Genomic DNA, 19,996 nt, shown 5'->3' with positions numbered 1-19,996 from the left:
TATAGGCTGGATGGTGGATATTTAGCTGCCGTAGTCATTACTGGGGTTAAATTATTCTGACATTTACCACATGTCTGCTGTGTCTCGACAAGATAAAACCACACGTCATCCCCCCTCGAACCAAAAATGTCCTGGGAGTTATTTATTTATTGCTCAGTAATTGCAGTGTATCAAGTCTCCCAGCTGGAAAATCCATGTCTGTGCTTGACTCTTAACATGTGAAAGTTGATATTTAGTTTATTAAAGTTGTTCGGTAGATGGCAATAGCTAGACAGTTTGAATACTGAGGTGTGGAAGGATTACACGTCTCGAAAGATTGTGTGTGTAATGTTCGAAGAATCAAAACCATCTTTCATAGCTCTTCTCATACTAGATTCCAGCTTGGAATGAGCAAGCTGAAAGTTTTTCAAAGGCTTTTCTTCCCCCATGTCTGGGGACAGGAAATAGCTCATCATAGCATGTGGTACCTATCAAATACAGCCTTTGGGTCGGAACGTCTCGTTCTTCACTCTGATGCTGTTAAACCCCCCCGACTCGCTTTAATCCAGCGCACCTTTCAGCCACCGGTGCTACGTCACGCCCAGACTCGGACATTTCTCCACCCCTAGAGCCTGCTCCGATAGTCAGTGCAACCCCAGACCCAGACATCTCCAGTCTCTTCACGCATCCCCAGTGGAGCCGACAACCTTTTTCTGGCCTTCGTAACCATATGATCATCTCCGGCGCAGCGATCAGAGATGTTTTCCATTTGGAAATGAAGACAGATGTTTATTTAAAGTGTGTGAGTGAGGCGCTGCAATGGTAGTCAAGGGGCTTTCTGGGCTTTGGATGCTGGATTTATTTGGGTTGAGACCGAGCCAGAGATGGAGAATAGTTGAGTGAGCATTCCTGTCGTCCCCTGGAGAGAGAGAAATCGCGACGGCTAATCTGTGCTGATTTCATTCTCTGACGTGTTCTGCTAGATGGAAGGACAGACGGGAACGCATTCCAATTTCTTCCACCAGTTTCATCACTAACAAAACTTAAACCCGTAACCCTCCTCCCGCCTCCCACTGCGAGCTTGGGTTGTCATAGAGACGCCGGCGAATGGAACTTACCCATGAGTAAGAGATGGCAGTTCTCTGACTGGGTGTGTGTGTGCGTGCAGGGGTGTGAGGCGAGCGTGTTGGCTCTTGCTGTGGAGGAATGAGTCGCGCAGACATGCGTGCGCCCGCGGCATGGCTGCGGCATTAGCGGCTCTGCGTCCGTGCGTGTTAGTAACTTGGCCGTATGAGGGACACACACCTCCGTTAGCGCACTATGAGTCTAAAAAAGAGGCTTTCTTTCAAACGAGTCTCCAACTTTACAGCGGTGAGTACATGTGCGAGTTCACACTCCAGCTCTTCATAAAGCCGCCTTTTACCCCTTCACCTTCCCTCTCTTTCTGTCTCGCTTTTTATACTGTCTAGATTTTGTTTGTCTGTTTGTTTTGTTTGTCTGAGCTGCTCTGTTTTCGCTTGTTTTAAAATTAGGCTCTCATTAAGTGCAATGACTCTTGAGATTTTATTATACAACTCTAGAAAGTTTACTCAGATTTGTGGACACACCTGGACCTGCCTTACAAGTTGCATTCTGGCGCACCAGCTGTTGTTAGGAAATGAGTGTGTGTGTGTGTGTGTGTGTGATATCTTTACTATATTCAGTTAAATTAATAAAACGTCTGTGAGCTCTAAACAGTTTGTCAGAGACTATCTGTCCATCTCTCTCTCTCTTCTTCGCGCTCTCCTAGCGGACTGAACTGTCCCTCAAAAGCAGCTCCTATTCATACTTGAAATTCAAAAGTAAACAGCGGAATGGGTTTGTGCACGGACACTTGGCTCGGAACGTTCCGGTCCTTCCTCTAGGTGCAGTATGTGATGTGTTTTGTTTGGAAATATCTCAGTGTTGCTCAGTGTTACTTTCCCTTCAGTCCTCATTCACAAGCTCTGCTGAAACAGAGCCTTCTCTTTGTGTTCTCTTTCCACTCACTGCAGGGCTTTTTTGTGGATTCATGTTAGGCTTAGTCCAATGCTGAGGTGTTCTGTGCAGAACTGAGGCCAGCACTAGTACTAGTTACTACAGCATTAAGTGTGTGTGTGTACAGCACTAGTACTAGTTACTACAGCATTAAGTGTGTGTGTGTACAGCACTAGTACTTTTTAGTACAGGATTGAGTGTGTATCAGTACGGCACTAGTAATAGTTAGTACAGCATGAGTACTAGTTACTACAGCATTAAGTGTGTGTGTGTACAGCACTAGTACTAGTTACTACAGCATTAAGTGTGTGTGTGTACAGCACTAGTACTAGTTACTACAGCATTAAGTGTGTGTGTGTACAGCACTAGTACTAGTTACTACAGCATTAAGTGTGTGTGTGTACAGCACTAGTACTAGTTACTACAGCATTAAGTGTGTGTGTGTACAGCACTAGTACTAGTTACTACAGCATTAAGTGTGTGTGTGTACAGCACTAGTACTTTTTAGTACAGGATTGAGTGTGTATCAGTACGGCACTAGTAATAGTTAGTACAGCATGAGTACTAGTTACTAGAGCGTTTAGTGTATTGCCACTATTAATAGTTGGTACAGCACTAGTACTAGTAAATACATCACTGGGTGTGTTAGTAGAGTTTTAGTATCGCTAGTACTAGTTAGTATAGCACTTTGTTAGGGCAGCAATAGTGCCAGTCAGTATAGCAGTAGTACTAGTTAATGCAGCAGTAGTACTAGTTAGTACAGCATTGAGTGGTTAGTACAGTGCTAGTACTAGTTATTATAGCACTAGTACTGCTTAGTGCAGCACCAGTAAACTGTTTTTTCTATAGAATTTCTCTCTGTCCGTTAATTTGTCTGTCTCTCACATAATCCCTCATTATGTTTTCCTTTCATTCACTTTCATTCTCTTTACCTCCATCTTTCTGTTTGTTACCATTCATTTACCATCTTTTTTCCCCCTACTTTCTTATTCTTTCCCACCTTTCTGTCTTCTGTCCATTCCATTGTCCTCTTTCTGTTGGTGCCCTGCTCAGTTTCATCTTCTCCTCCTCCTCTTCCTTTTTCCACTCTTTCTATGCTTTCTCCTCTTTTCCTTCTCTCCTCCTTTTCCCCTTCAAGTCTACGTCTCTTCTCTTTTCTATCTACCACTTTACACCCTCTCTTTCTCTAACTCATTTCTCTTCCTTTTAACCTTCAACATTTCTTTCTTTACTTCTTCATATCTTTATTCATTCCTTCATTCTCTTCGCTTTACTTTTTCCCATTTGAGTCCTCTTCTTGTTCGCTTATCAATTTTTCTTTTCTGCTCCTCTCCACTTTTTCTACTTTCTGCCACCTTCACTTTTCCTTTCTCTCTCTCTCTCTCTCTCTCTCTCTCTCTCTCTCTCTCTCTCTCTCTCCTTCCATCTTTCCCTCTTTATTTTACTTATTCTCTCTTAATTTTATTTCTCTTTCTCCCTCTTTCTTACTCCTCCTGTTCTCTTCTCTTCCTTGCTCTATCCCAGGACTCTCTTCATCTCTGTTCCTCCCTCTCTCCCTCTCTCATTGTGTCCGTCTGAGTGGAGGAGAGGATTAGAGTCGAGCAGTTCTCACTCTGGATGTTCGCTCACTCTCGTTCTGAACAAGAGCGCTTTTATGGCAGAGTGTAGCGTGTGTTAGTGTGTAAAAAAGCTTAGCTTTGTGTGACTCTGCACAGTCTGTCACTCATTCCTTCACATCCCGCTCTGAGCTCTCAGGACACACACACACACACACACACACACACACATTGCTTTTCAGTTCAGAAGGTTTTTAAGGAGCACTGCCATTTTTGGACCTGTACGTGTCTGTTCTTCAAACAGCTGTAAATTTGGAGTAGGATGTGTTTGGAAGCATGTACATGTGGCAAACCATACTGAGGTGCTCCTGGTGTGTGTGCTAGATAGACATAGATAGAGAGAGAGAGAGAGAGAGAGAGAGAGAGAAAAGAGAAGGAGAGTGGGAAGAAAGAGAGAGATGGAGACAGAGAGAGAGAGAGAAAAGAAGGAGAGTGAGATGAGAGAGGGAGAGAGAGAAGAGACGAAGAGAGAGAGAAAAGAGGAAGAGAGTGAGAAGGGAGAGATAGAGACAGAGAGAGAACAAAGTGAGGAAGGGAGAGAGAGAGAAAACAGAAGGAGATAGAGAAGAGAGAGATAGAGTCAGAGAGAGGGAGAAAAGAGAAGAAGGGAGAGAGAAAAGAAGGCGAGTGAGGAGAGAGAGAGAAAGGAGTGAGGGAGAGAGATAGAGACAGAGAGAGAAAAGAGAAGAAGGGAGAGAGAGAGAAAAGAGAAGAAGAGTGAGAGGAGAGAGAGATAGAGACAGAGAGAGAGAAAAAAGAAAAAGAGAGTGAGAAGAGAGATAGTGACAGAGAGAGAGAAAAGAGAAGAAGAGTGAGAGGAGAGAGAGATAGAGACAGAGAGAGAGAAAAAAGAAAGAGAGTGAGAAGAGAGATAGTGACAGAGAGAGAGAAAAGAGAAGAAGGGAAAGAGAGAAAAGAGAAGGAGAGTTAGATGAGAGAGAGAGAGAGAGAGAGAGAGAGAGAGAGGAGAAGAAGGGAAAGAGAGAAAAGAGAAGGAGAGTTAGATGTGAGAGAGAAAGGAGAAGAAAAGGAGGGAGGAAGAGAGAAATAGAGACAGACAGAGAGAAAAGAGAAGAAGGGAGAGAGAGAAAAGAGAAAAAGTGAGAAGAGAGAGAGAGAAAAGAGAAGAAGGGAAAGAGAGAGAAAAGAGAAGTAAAGAGAGAAGAGAGAGATATATAGAGAGAAAATCTCTGCTCCTTAAATGGTTGTGATGGAGCTGAGTTTTCCTCTCAGCGCTGAGACTTGAATAAACACCCGCACTGTGTGTTACATCCACTGTTTCATCAGCGTGGGTTTATGGGAGTGTATGTGGGAGAATATGATAGGGTTGTGTGTGTGTGTGTGTGTGTGTGTGTGTTGGTTGGGGGGGGGTGTTGAGTGCTCCTGTACCAACTCTTGCAGCCCTTTAGTCACCATGACAGCAGAAACAAATGCAAGTACCTGCTCATTACTCCTCCATGCAGAGGCATCCGTCACACTTACAGCTGTGTGTGTGCATTAAGAACACTGTACAGCTGTTAAACTGCTTTTTAAAATACACAACAGTATAAAATTCATATCTAGAAATTGTTATAATACACATGTCTGAGATAGAAATGAACTTTAAAAGAAATGAGCTGAACCTGGAAGCTGATCTGATGGTCATTTATTTACCAATATCTTAATTATTTATCATTCTTCCCCCTCCTTTGCAGTGGTAAGTATACTTTTTGAAGGAATTCTCACCCACCAGCCAGCTCTCCCCTTATCATACCAGTCAGGGAAGCTGCACACTGACACATGCTTCCTCCAAGACACTTGAAGCCATCTTATTTCGAACACATCCATTAGACTAAACCATAGTTACTATCTATGCTTACTACATATGGTATAACCTATAAAGTGTACTACGGGCCCGATCGTACCTGTGGGAAATTTTTTAGGGCACATGAATTGTTAATTTTCTGTTTGAAATGTTTAGTATAAATAGAACTACATAATTATTTATTGGATTTAGAAAACCTGATAATAATAATGCATTAGATGATACTGAACATTTGAATGACTGTTCTGAAAATCTGAAAGTACTTGACTAAACACATCAGATATTGTCAATTTAGTTACTGAAGTAAAGGTTCGGGTTCGGTTTAGGTTTAGTAGACAAGTAGACACAGACGTGTATGTAGGTGTGTGTATCGCCTTGTATCGCTGACTTGGCAATATGATGCATTTTTGCATCATCTGGAGATGGAACTTGCATAACAGGCCAATTCGTAAGTTTCTGTGTGTGTGTGTGTGTGTGTGTGTCTGAGAGAGAGGGAGAGAGACAGAGAGATCATACATCTGCGTTTGAGCTGAGTCTGCATATATACTCTAAGGTATTTTAGGATCACCTACGCAGTCTGGTCTCTATTAACTGTCTTTCACAGAACACAGATTAGGAGCTCCAGGCTTGCTGGTTAGCTCTGTAGCCCTGTATGTTAGGGTCTAGAGTCAGGTCTAGAAGCAGGTTTTATGGTCATTTCACTTATATATATAGCTGATGCAGTACACAGTGAAATGAAACGTTTCTCCAGGACCCTGGTGCTAGGTAGAACAACCTAGAGCTACATAAAACGACACACAGCTAAGAACTGAAAGTAAGTTGTCCTAGCTACATAAAGTCTTGCGAGGAGGAGACAAAGACACGCACACAAAGAGCGAGCGACAGGTCTATAGGGACGAGCAGCTTCAGAGACAAGGAGACTGGAAAATCCCACTAATATTTCAGAATGTGGCCACATGTGTTTGTGCTGCCAGAAGAACGGAGGCAAGCCACTGGAATGAAGAAGGGGGAAGGGGAACCTAGAAGAGCCACAGTACGAATAAAGGGGCCCGGAGATGCTCAGAAACACTCACTGAAACCAATTTACTGCTGACAAAGATATTCCCATTACTCATTTTCCTTTAAAGGAGCAAACACTACAATAGTCTCACACTTTTCCTCTTTCTTTGCTGAGCACACACAGACTTTTAGAATTGTCACTAGCAGCATTTCGCATGCCTTTTTAATCTACTGATCTGCATCTGTTTTATTTTGCATGCTTGAATTTCTACAGATCAAAATGAAAATTACTTCAGCACTTCTGCTTTTAGTTACGCTCATTTTAGAGTTATGGCGTTTCAGGAACGTAAGCAATGACAGGCTGGGCTGATGCGCTCATGACATGTGACTGACTAACCCAGGGGTCGGACTCCTGGGGATTTTTATTACTAGGAAAATATTGAATTTAGCTGCGAGTGCAGCTGGTGCCGTTTTCTTGCTAATTTTGCAGAATATATTAGACTTGGTTTATGTTATTTGTTATTGTGCTAATTAGGTGGGGTTTTTTTTTTAAGATTCTGCCTTTCCTATTAGACCAATGTGAAAAGTATCTCCACAAAGCAGAAATTTAGGAGGTTGGCCAGTAGTGATGTCTTAAGGATGTTGTGTTGATGTGAACCCATGACAATATTTGAGTATTGGTTGTCAGAGGAAATGCACTCATCTACACCAATCAGCCATCTCATTACAGTGGCACCTGTCTAGGGGTTTGATATATTAGTCAGCAAGAGAGATGTTGCCAAAGTTGAAGCAGGAAAAAAGTGTGCAAGTGTAAGAATCTGAGCTAATTTGACAAGGGTGATGGCTAGACGACTGGGCCAGAGCAACTCCAAAACAACAGGTCTAGTGGAGTGTTCCTGGTATGCAGTGGTTAGTACCTACCAAATGTGCTCGGAAGAAGGACAGCCGGTGAACCAGCAGCAGGGTCATGGGCACCCAAAGCTCATTGATTCGTGTGAAGAGAGAAGGCTAGCCCATCTGGTCCGGTCCCACAGACGAGCTAGTGTAGCACAAGCTGCTGAAAAAGTTGCTGGCTGTCAGAACACACAGTGCATTGCAGCTTGCTGTGTACGAGACTGTGTAGCGGCATGCTGGTCAGAAAGCCCATGTACACCACCAAAAGTGTACAACTGGACTGTGATGCAATGGAAAAATTAGGCCTGGTCTATTGAATGGCATTTCCTTTTACATCATGTTGGACAATCATTTTTGTGTGGGATTCCCCCGATTTTGTTTAATTGGAGTACTACTTCCTTTTGATTACCATGCTCTCTTTTTTTTTTTAATGAAAAGCCTGTAGATGACTCAGATCCTTGTCTTATTCTGAAAAATCGTGACTCTTCAGTGCTTCGGAAGCTTGTTTGGTGTGGTTCCGAAAACATTTTTTATGAATCACCCTTCAGTAGCTATTAAGCAACTTGAACTGATAAAGTAAGAGAACAGGTAAAATGGCTCAACTCTTTTGTATTATAATTGTGGAGGAAAGCCAGGTTTACACTGGTATTTAGCTAAGCTCATCTGCCTTATAGTGCTTAACAGTGTCTTTGTGACCAAAGACAGTCATTCTGCTGGCGTCAGAAATGTTTTATTTGGTTTATCTCTGAGTGTGAGCATTGCGATTGACACTGATCTGAAAGCCACATTAGGAGGATGGCATAGGCTTACATAAAATTCACGCTACAGCTACAAATACACTAGTGTCAGTGACAAAACAAACAAAACGTGGGATTTAACAGAAGGGCGGATTGTTGAATTATTATTTCTCATCACAGCTTTATCAAGACAGAACAAAAAGGGACATGACACGCAAATAAGTAGAGGCTGAATTACAGCTTCCTGTGTTCTTATTATAAAGCACACTCAGAGGAACTGCTATTCTTGGTTATCAGCCGTGAATGACCCCTTTTCTTCACCTTTTTAAATGTGTTTTCTCTTACAGAAATTATGCCAAGAGCTTGTTTGAGTTTACACGACTATATTTTGAACAAGCTCGCTGATTGAAGATGTTGGAAGGACGTAGTAATTTTCTCTCATCACTGGTCTATTATTTGAAGATCTTCATCATATAATCTCATCTGGAGAACATGTTATTGCACATAATAGAATTCAGCTTCTTATTTTATTGCCATCATCTCATACAATGGAACAAGTAATGATCTTATAAAGCTGCTTTTAAAATTGCACATATGGCAATATTCAGGGCACAGTTTAGAGGTTGTGTTATTTAGATTCTAACATTATCTGTGTAGCGTGTAGGTCTATCCATTTGTAGGAATCCCAAGCTCACTGTCCCTGACTGATGATTAACCGTCTTTAAAGGTTGCGTGTTTAAGTAGCGTTCATTTTCCGGACATGTGTGTGTAGCCGGCTTGCTTTTGCATTGTAAATGACCTTGTATTTGCCTGTTCCCATGCTCCAAGGCTAATGAATGACGGCTGTTCTGTGCTGTGCTGTTTAGCCACTGCGGCTGTGATGTCATGAGTGTGGGATAGCAGAGAGTGGGTGGTACATGATTAACATGGGTCATGCCACTGCACGGTAAGAGAAGTGAACTCAGAGATGGCATTTCTGTCAGTGGCTTTGCTCAATTTCTTCTCTAATTGTGTAATGTGTGAGGTAGTTGCTGCAGATGGCAACACTCAAAATACCAGAAATTTTAGCACCTTAAAACTGGCGTCTACATTGGCTACCAGGAACCAGGTACCTGGCATCTAACTGGAACTAATCTAATAGCAGATTGGTATTGCATGGAACATATACTTTGTTGCCAAACGTTTTGGGACACCCCTCTAAATCATTGAATTCAGGGGTTGGGCTCAGGCCCCTTAGTCCCAGACAATTTCATGCTCCCCACTTTGTGGGAACAGTTTGGGGATGGCCCCTTTCCTGTTCCAACATGACTGTACACCAGTGCACAAAGCAAGGTCCATAAAGACATGAGTGAGTTTGGTGTGGTGGAACATGACCTCAAGTCCTGACCTCAACCTGATAGAACACCTTTGGGATGAATTAGAGCGGAGACTGTGATCCAGGCCTTGTCGTTTAACATAAGTGCCTGACCTCACAAATGCACTTCTAGAGGAATGGTCAAAAATTCCCATGAACACACTCCTAAACCTTGTGGAAAGCCTTCCCAGAAGAGTTGAAGCTGTTATAGGGCGGGACAACTCCATATTTCATTCATGTGCATGTAAGGCCAGATGTCCCAAAACTTTTGGCAATATAGTGTATTTACTTATAAAAGGTGCCATTTATTTATAAAAAGGTTCTTTTGAAGAATTTTGAGGTATTGTGCTGTAATTTATAAGAATGAAACATTCAGTTAATCAGCTCTTGGGTAGAGCGGAGAGAAGAGTAGAGTAAAATAGAACAATCATAAGAAAAGAGCAACAAGGAGGACTAGGACTTAACACAAGGCTTAAATTGCCCAATAAACACACAAAATACAACAAATAATAAAGAGTAAATACACACAAACACAGCTCGCAAAGTTATTTACTGATTTAAACTGAGGTTTCTCTTCAGATGAACTGTACATGAGATTTAAAACTGCATGGACGTTTTAGACTAGGGATGTAACCTGTTGTCATGCCAACTACAAAGAAAAAAAAACCTCCACGTTATTTATTTTCCAGCAGAAGCTATATAAAGGCGTGTATTTTGGTCATTTTCACATCTCAAATAATCAACATGCAAAATGAGTCCTTTATTTCCCAGGGTTTAATTTCAGCCTTACGCAGCTGTGAGAAAACGTAATAACAGAGAACTGTGGATTAAAAAAAAAGACAGCCAAGGAGATGGGAATCCACAGCAGCTTTGCACGATGTCATGCTGCTTTAAGACAAACAAATCTACTGCCTTTATAGGCTTTAACTTTACACTGTTTAATTTTAAAATCCCCTGTATTCCCAGTCAACCTCTCACCACAACCTGTGCTCTAAATCACATCGTGACTGCTGATTCTCAGAGACCACACGGATGACTTTGCCTTTTCTTCTACTGATACTGAAACTTTGAGTATCAGCTTATAGCGAAACCCACGTGGCCTTTGTGAACTTTCTAAATAGGCTTCGTTTTGAACTAGTTAAACACTTACACACTGATATCATGTAATAAAGTAGGATCTATAAACATCATGAAATCAATTCTAATGAAAGACAAACAAGTCGAGTCACCTTCTGTTCCAATCTTTGTTGTGATTTTCATTATGATCCTGAAACTGCTGATGAGTATCATCTCTAGTAGTAATGGAATATTACTACTGTTTAAGGTCAGAAAAAATAACCCAATTTAAGGTGGGTACAATTATCAAATTTCCTTCTTAAGGGCTTTCTTTGAGGATCTAGATTCCTAATTCCTATTTATTTTATTTATATATATATATATATATATTACCGTATATACACAGTCAATATGAGCTTTTTAATCAAACTATACCTATCAGACATATGGACACCTTTAATCCAGGAACTTATTATTGAATATAATAATCACGTTGCCGTGTGCCATTATGATGATGACACCTTTTTTCTTTTTTTTCTTTTTTTTTGTTGTTTTTCATGAAGGTAGGAAATTAACTGGAAATATAACTATAAATGTGTCATGTGTCAGGATCTGATGTAGTTATACGTGTGTGATATGAAACAGAACTTCTCATGGGTTATTTAAATAATTAATGATTTATTATTATTATTATTATTATTATTTAATTAATTAATTTATTTATTTATCTTTTTTAAAAATGGCTAGATAAAGTCTTTTCGCTCTGGATTATGGGAATTTGTATTGGAGTGTGTCTTTCCAGGCAAGTTTTTGGTCACACTCATTTACTCTGGAAAAGTTTCTGACTCACTAAAGAATCTGAAAGAGCTTCAACATGCAGCATATCTGTCTACATATCACCGTTTATCTCCTCTCATCTCTCTCTCTCTCTCTATTCCTTCAGACCATCTGTCTGCCCACCGGGACTTTGTGGTCAGACATGAGCCCTTTCTTTTTCCTCTTTTTTTTCCCCCCTCTCTGTCTCACTCCTGTTTGTCTTTATGACCTAATCACTTCTTTGTGTTTGGTGTTGCAGTGCTGCGTAGCCGGTGTGGGTGGACGTCTTGTTCGCCTGCTGGAAATTCACACTGCATGTCTGAACAGAGATACAGTTTTAAGCACGACAGTGATGATTACCATCCTGCTGATGTGTTTGTGTATGAGGGTGGGTGTGTGCGTGAGTGTGTAATATTCAGAAGTGCAAACTGTTTATACATTTAACTAGTATGTGTAGTTACTATTTGTGTCAAGGTCATGTGTTATCTAGTGCTTTGTCTCCACCCTACACAGATCTGTCACTGTCTGACTTCAGTGCCTACATCTAAAGGAAGTGAGTCATTGGGTTTCAGGCCTACACAGACTTACACACAAACACATGCAGATAAATCGTTCATATTAAACTCTTCATGTTTGACTTACTTCCTGTTCAGGGGTTTGATCTTATGGCAGAGTCTAATGTAGTTATATGGTTAAGATTGTATAAATAATGATTTTGTAGAGGATTATTCAATTCAGTTTTATTTGTATAGCACTTTGGGCATTGTCTCAAAGCAGCTTTACAGAACATAAGAAATAAAACCCATAGTGCAAAATGTTCTAGATTTTAGACAAAATCATCCCTAGTGAGCAAGCCTGAGGCGACTGTGGCAAGGAAAAACTCCCTTAGATGGTATGAGGAAGAAACCTTGAGAGGAACCAGACTCAAAAGGGAACCCATCCTCATTTGGGTGACACTGGAGTGTGTGATTATAAATTATAATAAACACAGAAGAGTGTGATATGAACAATGTCCTTTCTGCAGTAATGTACAGGCAGTTGTGTGATTCAGATACAGCATATGTAGAATGTTATGTGTGTAGAATTATTTATTATCTTCAGACACAATGTAGTCACACTTCTGAAGGTGTAGACAGATCTCTAATCAGTTGTCTAATGAAATGTCCTTGTGAAAGCTATTCATCAGGTGGTTTCTTCTTCAGTGCAGACAAAAATGGCTTAAGGTGTCTCTTGCTACAAGTTACAAAACAGGAACTTTTTATAGAATCTGTCCAAACAAATCTTACTTGTAATAATCTGATAAACTGCTAAAGGCTAAGAGCAAATGACCTATTGACAAGTCAGTGAAAAGCACATTTGTTTCATTTCATTCCATTTCAATAGCACCTTCTTTGATGTTTACGGGAGGATACTGTAATACACCAAAATCATAGATTTCATGTGAATCCTTTTGTTTTATTCCTTCTATACAGAATAAACCATGACGGTGAATGCTGTTATGGAGAAACATCCCACAGTGGGGTAGTGTGATATGAGAACAAGAAGAAAAATTACCCTCTTGTAGCTCAACATTTTGCCAACAGTTAAATGATTTATTTGTTAATGAATGCAACATAACAGTTATTATCTGTTTATAGATACATGTAATGTTGTGGAACGTTCCGCAGAACAAGATGTTTCCTTTTATAGCAGCTATAAACAGACACTCACTTTCACTCTGTCTTGAAATGAACACAAAAGACACAAAGATGTCTTGAAAATGCAGCGTCTTCCTCCCTAAAAACTTTCCCATGGTGGAAAACCAAATAAAGGAACAGATTTTTATTGCTGACTTTGACACCTCTGACACGGAGACTACCTCCAAAAATGAAAAAAAAGGAAGGAAGAAAGGAAGGAATGAATAAATGAAGGAAGGAACGAATGAAAGAACGAAGAAAGGAATGACTGAATGAAGGAATCAATGAAGGAAGGAAGGAATGAATAAATGAAGGAAGGAAGGAAGGAAGAAAGGAATGAATGAAGGAAGGAAGGAAGGAAGGAAGGAAGGAAGGAAGGAAGGAATGAATAAATGAAGGAAGGAACGAATGAAAGAACGAAGAAAGGAATGACTGAATGAAGGAATCAATGAAGGAAGGAAGGAAGGAAGGAAGGAAGGAAGGAAGGAAGAAAGGAAGGAAGGAAGGAAGGAAGGAATAAAGAAAGGAATGATTGAATGAACGAAGGTATGAATAAATGAATGGATGAAGGAGGGAAGGAAGGAAGAAAGGAATGATTGAATGAAGGAATGAATAAATGAAGGAAGGAAGGAAGGAAGGAAGGAATGATTGAATGAACGAAGGTATGAATAAATGAATGGATGAAGGAAGGAAGAAAGGAATGATTGAAGGAAGGAAGGAAGGAAGGAAGGAAGGAATGAATGGATGAAGGAAGGAAGGAAGGAATAAAGAAAGGAATGATTGAAGGAAGGAAGGAAGGAAGGAATGGATGAAGGAAGGAAGGAATAAAGAAAGGAATGATGGAAGGAAGGAAGGAATGGATGAAGGAAGGAAGGAAGGAATGAAGGAAGGAATGATTGAATGAATGAATGAATGAATGAATGAATGAAGGAGAGAAGGAAGAAAGGTATGATTGAATGAATGAAGGAAGGAATAAAGAAAGGAATGATTGAATGAATGAATGAAGGACGGAAGGAATGAATAAAGAAAGGAATGATTGAATGAATGAATGAAGGACGGAAGGAATGAATAAAGAAAGGAATGATTGAACGAATGAATGTCCCCTTAAAGAAAATGTCACCGATTTTGTTGTTTTTAAATAACAGTCTATTCGTAATCTATTTTTATTATCAGTTAGATTATGTAGAGGTTTCCCTAAATATATCTCTGTGAAATCATGTAGAATCTTTGTGTAAACTTTAATAGAAACATCTGTTACAGCTGCTGTAATAGAAAATGAATCCAAACCTTCTAATAAGTCAGAATTGAGAATTCATCACGTCTATGGCATCATTCTGTACATGAAGATTTCTGTGGTTCAAGATGTGTGACGACTTTATTTAACACCACAGCTGAAAGCAGAGAAAAGCACAAAGCAGAGAAAAGCCGCTAACACATGCAGACAGATTTCTATCGCTGTGTGTGTTTCCATGCCGTAACACATGGAAAAGAGTGATATTGGATTGGATTGTCATTATAGCATGGATTTTTCCAGTCTTGTGCTCTATAAACTTTTGAAACCGACTGTGGCAGCGTGGGAATTTGTTTTGCCATCTTGTCCTCGCTTGAGCGGCTGACATGTCCGGGCAAATGTGGGCAGGGCTTATGTGGGACTTTGGGTGGGGCCAGGAACACTGAAAGCATGCATCACTGTATTTGCATTCAGAGTGTTAGCAGGTGGAAGGATTTACCAGTAAAACAGGAAGAGTGTGTGAGGGTTTGAGTGTGTGTGTGTGAGAGAGAGAGAGAGAGAGAGAGAGAGAGAGAGAGAGAGAGAGTGTGTATGAGTGTGTGTGTGTGTGTTGGGGGGTCGGGGGATGTGTGGGTGTCATCAGTACACCCTGTTCATCTCCAGAGTGTGTGCTATGAGTGTGAGTGTGTGTGTTGGTGAGGACAGTCACTCACACATGTCTCTCTGTGTTCTCTTGCAGTCGGCAGCTGTCTCTGATGGCGGTGAGTAACCATCAATTTATTATTCTCACATCTCCTCTCATGTCACTTGTCTCTCCTTCTCTTCCTGTGATTTATTCAGCTTGATTTATCCTAGTATTCTTTTTTATTTGTCTCGCACTTTTCCATCCTAATCGGTTTAATTGAATGCTATGTTCATATTCGGGTTGCCATTGAACAGAAAATTACTTTTTATTCTTAAATATTCTGATATAAATTGCTATTAAGTTGACACATTAAAATTTGTTTTAAAAATCCGTTGTAAGATACGTGTTATAAGCTGACCTCTGACTTTTACAGTATTTGAATACTATATAGAAGGCTTGTTTTGGACCATATTATTGAGTCGTGTTGTGCCTAAAAGCTCTGTATCAATCATAACATTACTGTAACATACGTCCTCAAGTGTCTTATTGCTTGAATTAATCACAGACATACCTTTCAGAAATAGTTTGTTTCGATCGATCAATAACCTTGCACTCTTTCCTCAAATCCGAAAACTTTTTACAGAGTGTTTTTTTTTTTTCCCCTCTCCTGAACTGTCTGTTCTCGGTGTCTGTGTTGCTGATGGTAAGAGAGTGTGATAGAGACCAGCTGATAAACAGATAGTGAGACTCCTGCCTGGTTGAAAGGGGAAACATCCTTGGCTGTATTTAAATGCTTGATTAGATACTGTTTGCTTTGCTTTTTCTCATTTACAAGCCATTTAAGTCAAAAGATGTTTGGACTCGCCTTCAAAATATCCAATCGAGTCTTTAGATGGTGTTGGTTTGGTGAAGTGTTTTACAACTAACATTGTTTGACCGCTCCACTTTAAGTGTTAGGTAAGCATTAGCCATGTAACAGCTAAAAACACATTGCTTCATCCGAGATCCTCCTGAGACTGATTAACAGGAGTTATTGGCCACTAGAGACTCTCTTGTCTGTGCTCTCCTCTGCTCTCCCTCCACCTGATTAGCACGTGTGAACGCTGTGCCAACATGGGCGTGATGGTTGTTAGTGCACGTTAAAGCTCCAGCCTGGTGCATAACAAAGGCAGCAAGGGAGCGGGCCAGGGTCTGCCATGATCCAGTGACAAAACAGCATGTAGGCAAATGGGGAAGAGCAAACTGTTACCAGAACCTCATGCCACATCATTCAATTCTCAAATGCTTTCTATAACTGTGCTGTAGTGCTGGGGATGTGGTAGCTTAGTGGTTGAGCCGTTGTGAGTTTTAATTCCAACTCCACCAAGCTGTCTCTGCTGGGCCCTTGAGTAAGGCCCTAAACCCTCAGTTGTATAGAATGAGATGAAATGTAAGTCGCTTTGGATAAGGGTGTCTGACACAGACAGACAGACAGACAGACAGACAGATAGATAGATAGATAGATAGATACTTTAGATGGTACAAGTTAGTAAACTAGACTTAAGAAACTAAGCGAAAAATAGAATGAATAGAAAGGATACCAAATACGAAGAAGTAATAGAATATGATGTGCGACATGTTACATGTAGTAACAGTAACAAACATTACAGAATGTGTAAATGTTAATTAACAGAATTTCTAATCGTGAGATTTCAGAGGATAAGATTTTTGATAGCAGGCTGCTTTAGGAAAATGTTGAGCATCACACCACCCCACATTGATTATTTTCCTATAACAGCACACCCCCAAGGTTTATATTTCTTACTAATCGTATGACACCCTACATGTGGGTGTGTGGGTATGTGTGTGTGTGTGTGTGTCAGTTCTGTGTAGGTGAAGATTCCATCACATTGTAAATCATTTTCACTCTACTTACTATCAAAGGACCACTCTTTAGGATTGTTGTAGGTAATTCAGTGCCACGCTAAGAACCTGAGCAGCCTTCACTGCTATATTTTTGCATATCAGAGGGTTTTTCACTGCAGTGGCAGACAGATTGGGTTCAGAAAAGGTAACGTCTTATCACATTACTCATCAAAGGCCAAGCTGTGCTTGTGTTTCTGTCTGGTCTCAGATCAGTAGGTGTACTGAAGTAGTGTACAGCCCATGGAGTGCCCTTAATACCGTATTAGAACTGAGGCAGAGAGGCTAAAATATCGTATCACAATATCTATAGTCTCTACATAAAGAACAAAATCTGTCATGTTTGTTATTTAGATAAAGTGAAAGGTCCTCAAGTTATATCCTGTACTTGTTACAATAAGACTCTCTCTCTCTCTCTCTCTCTCTCTCTCTCTCTCTCTCATTCACTTTTTCTCAAAAAACACCTTCCTTGCTTCCTTCCTTCCTTCCTTCCTTCCTTTCTTGCTTTATTTCTTTCTTGCTCTCTCTCTCTCTCTCTCTCTCTCATTCACTTTTTCTCAAAAAACACCTTCCTTCCTTCCTTCCTTCCTTCCTTTATTTCTTTCTTGCTCTCTCTCTCTCTCTCTCTCTCTCTCATTCACTTTTTCTCAAAAAACACCTTCCTTGCTTCCTTCCTTCCTTCCTTCCTTCCTTCCTTCCTTCCTTTCTTGCTTTATTTCTTTCTTGCTCTCTCTCTCTCTCTCTCTCTCTCTCTCTCTCTCATTCACTTTTTCTCAAAAAACACCTTCCTTCCTTCCTTCCTTCCTTTATTTCTTTCTTGCTCTCTCTCTCTCTCTCTCTCTCTCTCTCATTCACTTTTTCTCAAAAAACACCTTCCTTCCTTCCTTCCTTCCTTCCTTCCTTCCTTCCTTTCTTGCTCTCTCTCTCTCTCTCTCTCTCTCTCATTCACTTTTTCTCAAAAAACACATTCCTTCCTTCCTTCCTTCCTTCCTTCCTTCCTTTATTTCTTTCTTGCTCTCTCTCTCTCTCTCTCTCTCTCATTCACTTTTTCTCAAAAAACACCTTCCTTCCTTCCTTCCTTCCTTCCTTCCTTCCTTCCTTCCTTCCTTCCTTCCTTGCTTTATTTCTTTCTTGCTCTCTCTCTCTCTCTCTCTCTCTCTCTCTCACCAGACTCTCTCTCTCTCTCTCTCTCATTCACTTTTTCTCAAAAAACACTGCCTGCAATTGCAAGTGTAAACACTGTAGTCCTTAAAATGTTCTCTCTCTCTTTTCCCTTTCTTTCTTTCTTTCTCTCCCTCTCTCTCACCAGACTCTCTCTCTCCCCCCTCTTTCTTTCTTTCTTTCTTTCTTTCTTTCTTTCTTTCTTTCTTTCTTTCTTTCTTTCTTTCCCTCTCTCTCACCAGACTCTCTCTCTTCCCTCTCTCTTTTCCCTTTCTTTCTTTCTTTCTTTCTTTCTTTCTTTCTTTCTTTCTTTCTTTCTTTCTTTCTTTCTTTCTTTCTTTCTTTCTTTCTTTCTTTCTTTCTTTCTTTCTTTCTTTCTTTCTCTCTCTCTCTCTCGTTCACTTTCTCTAAAAACGCTGCCTGTAATTTTGCCAAGAAGCCAGAAAATGTAAACTCTGTAGTCCTTAAAATGTTCTTGTGCTGGTAAACTTCATAAAGCTCTGTGACTGTTATAAACCACCGACACTCACGATGCTTCCATAAATGTTACATCAATGTCTCCTGAATAAAACACATCAATCATGTTTTTCTGGGTTACACAGGATATTTTTTTAAAAAATGTTCACATCTTAGATTATTATATATAGAGTTCACCATAAAGTCAAGTGCATTAATATGATCATGTTCCAGTCAGAACTGCAGTGTGAACCATGCTGGTGTTTAAAAATAATGCACAACTTCTGTGTGCTTTGGGACACATCCTCAGGCTTTTATGATTAGCGGATATGTTAGTTTTTTGAGTTGGAAGTGAAACTCTAGCAATTCTTTGGTTAGAGATCAGAAAGTAGTCTTTATTTTATAGCAATCCAGGTTTCTGATCCTGTCATTCTGGTTAAGGATTAAAAATGAGTTGTTGTTTGTGGATTCATGTTGTACTCACACTGGGATGGATGCAAAGATTATTATTTTTCAATAACAGCATGAGCATAAATAACGTGTTTTATTCCTCTTACACCAGTGATATGCCATCCTTTAGATAAAACCCTGAGTATTGTTTTATTTAATCCATGAACCAAATTTCTGTTATCGCTTACAGCAGCTAACACCAATTCTCACGTTCTCTTATGGTAAATGAGACAAAAATACGGCTTGTTACAGAGAAACCACAAAACTCACCCACCTCTGTCCTGAAGACTTTTCCCCTGGTGGAAACAGCAGACTGACCTCAGGCTGTTACAGAGTGCTGACAGTGGAGACTCCTTCTCTAAATGATAAATAAACATCTGCTCATGAAGCTTAAAACGAACCCTCAGGCTTTGCTGACTGGCTTTCGGTTAGTTTTAGAGTCAGAAATAAATCAAGTTAAAGAAGAGAGGAAGAAAGAGTCAGAAGCTTTTCTATGTTCACAGTATTGATTGGAGATTGAAAAGCAGTATTTTTGTTCCCTTTTGAAGACGTTGTTCATGTTTCTGATCTTTTCCTGTTAGTTAAGAAGACTCAGGAAAACATTTTATTAAATACAGTGGAATATACGAATTTACGAGTTCTTAAGGTGGGGATTTGTATTACGAAACGAATTTTCCCGTAAGAAATAATGTAAATGCAGATAATCTGTTCCAGCTGTATTGCTGCCTGGAAACTGTATTGCTGCCTACAAAGAACTGACCCAAGCCAAGCATTCCATGTCAGGGTTCCTCACAGGAAGTCGTGCCACCAAGCTTGGTCTAAAAATAGAACAGATCACCCAAACCACCAATCTGTCAACAAAAAAAAAACGCAAGAAAAATCACCTAGCTTTTGAACGCATGTTGACGGCAACATTGGTATCGTGGGTCGACTCTTTCCACACAGCTTTCAGTGACTGAAAAATATCCGTAAAATTCGTAAACTCGCTTCAGTTGGTTTCGCTTGGCTTTCCACTGACGCAGACAGGTTTTGAACGGCTCCCGGACGTACACGCAGCAATCATTTGTATGCTGAAGATGCTTCGTATTCCAATATTCTCAAAATTTCAATTCTTAAGGCGAAAATTTTAAGGGAGGGCATTTTTATTCCCAAATAAATATTGTATTACATTTCTAAATGCCTTTTAATTTGGGGCAGTAAAACACACATACGGTTTTTTTTTAA

The 19,996-nt window shown here is 40.2% G+C and overlaps 1 protein-coding gene across 3 annotated transcripts in view; it reads left to right on the top strand.

Moving 5' to 3' along the window:
• rgs12b (regulator of G protein signaling 12b) overlaps positions 1 to 19,996 on the top strand; it is a 67,963-nt gene that overhangs the window by 29,707 nt on the left and 18,260 nt on the right. For all 3 annotated transcript variants that reach the window (XM_058382867.1, XM_058382857.1, XM_058382877.1), the window contains exon 5: positions 14,918 to 14,939. In XM_058382867.1, coding sequence (XP_058238850.1) covers positions 14,918 to 14,939 — 22 coding nt within the window. The remainder of the gene's footprint in view (positions 1 to 14,917; positions 14,940 to 19,996) is intronic.

This window comes from Hemibagrus wyckioides, linkage group LG03, assembly GCF_019097595.1.
Source record: "Hemibagrus wyckioides isolate EC202008001 linkage group LG03, SWU_Hwy_1.0, whole genome shotgun sequence".
Taxonomy (NCBI): Eukaryota; Metazoa; Chordata; class Actinopteri; order Siluriformes; family Bagridae; genus Hemibagrus; species Hemibagrus wyckioides.
The sequence above is the reverse complement of the archived record's forward strand: the minus strand, read 5'-3'. Positions and strand labels throughout refer to the sequence as shown.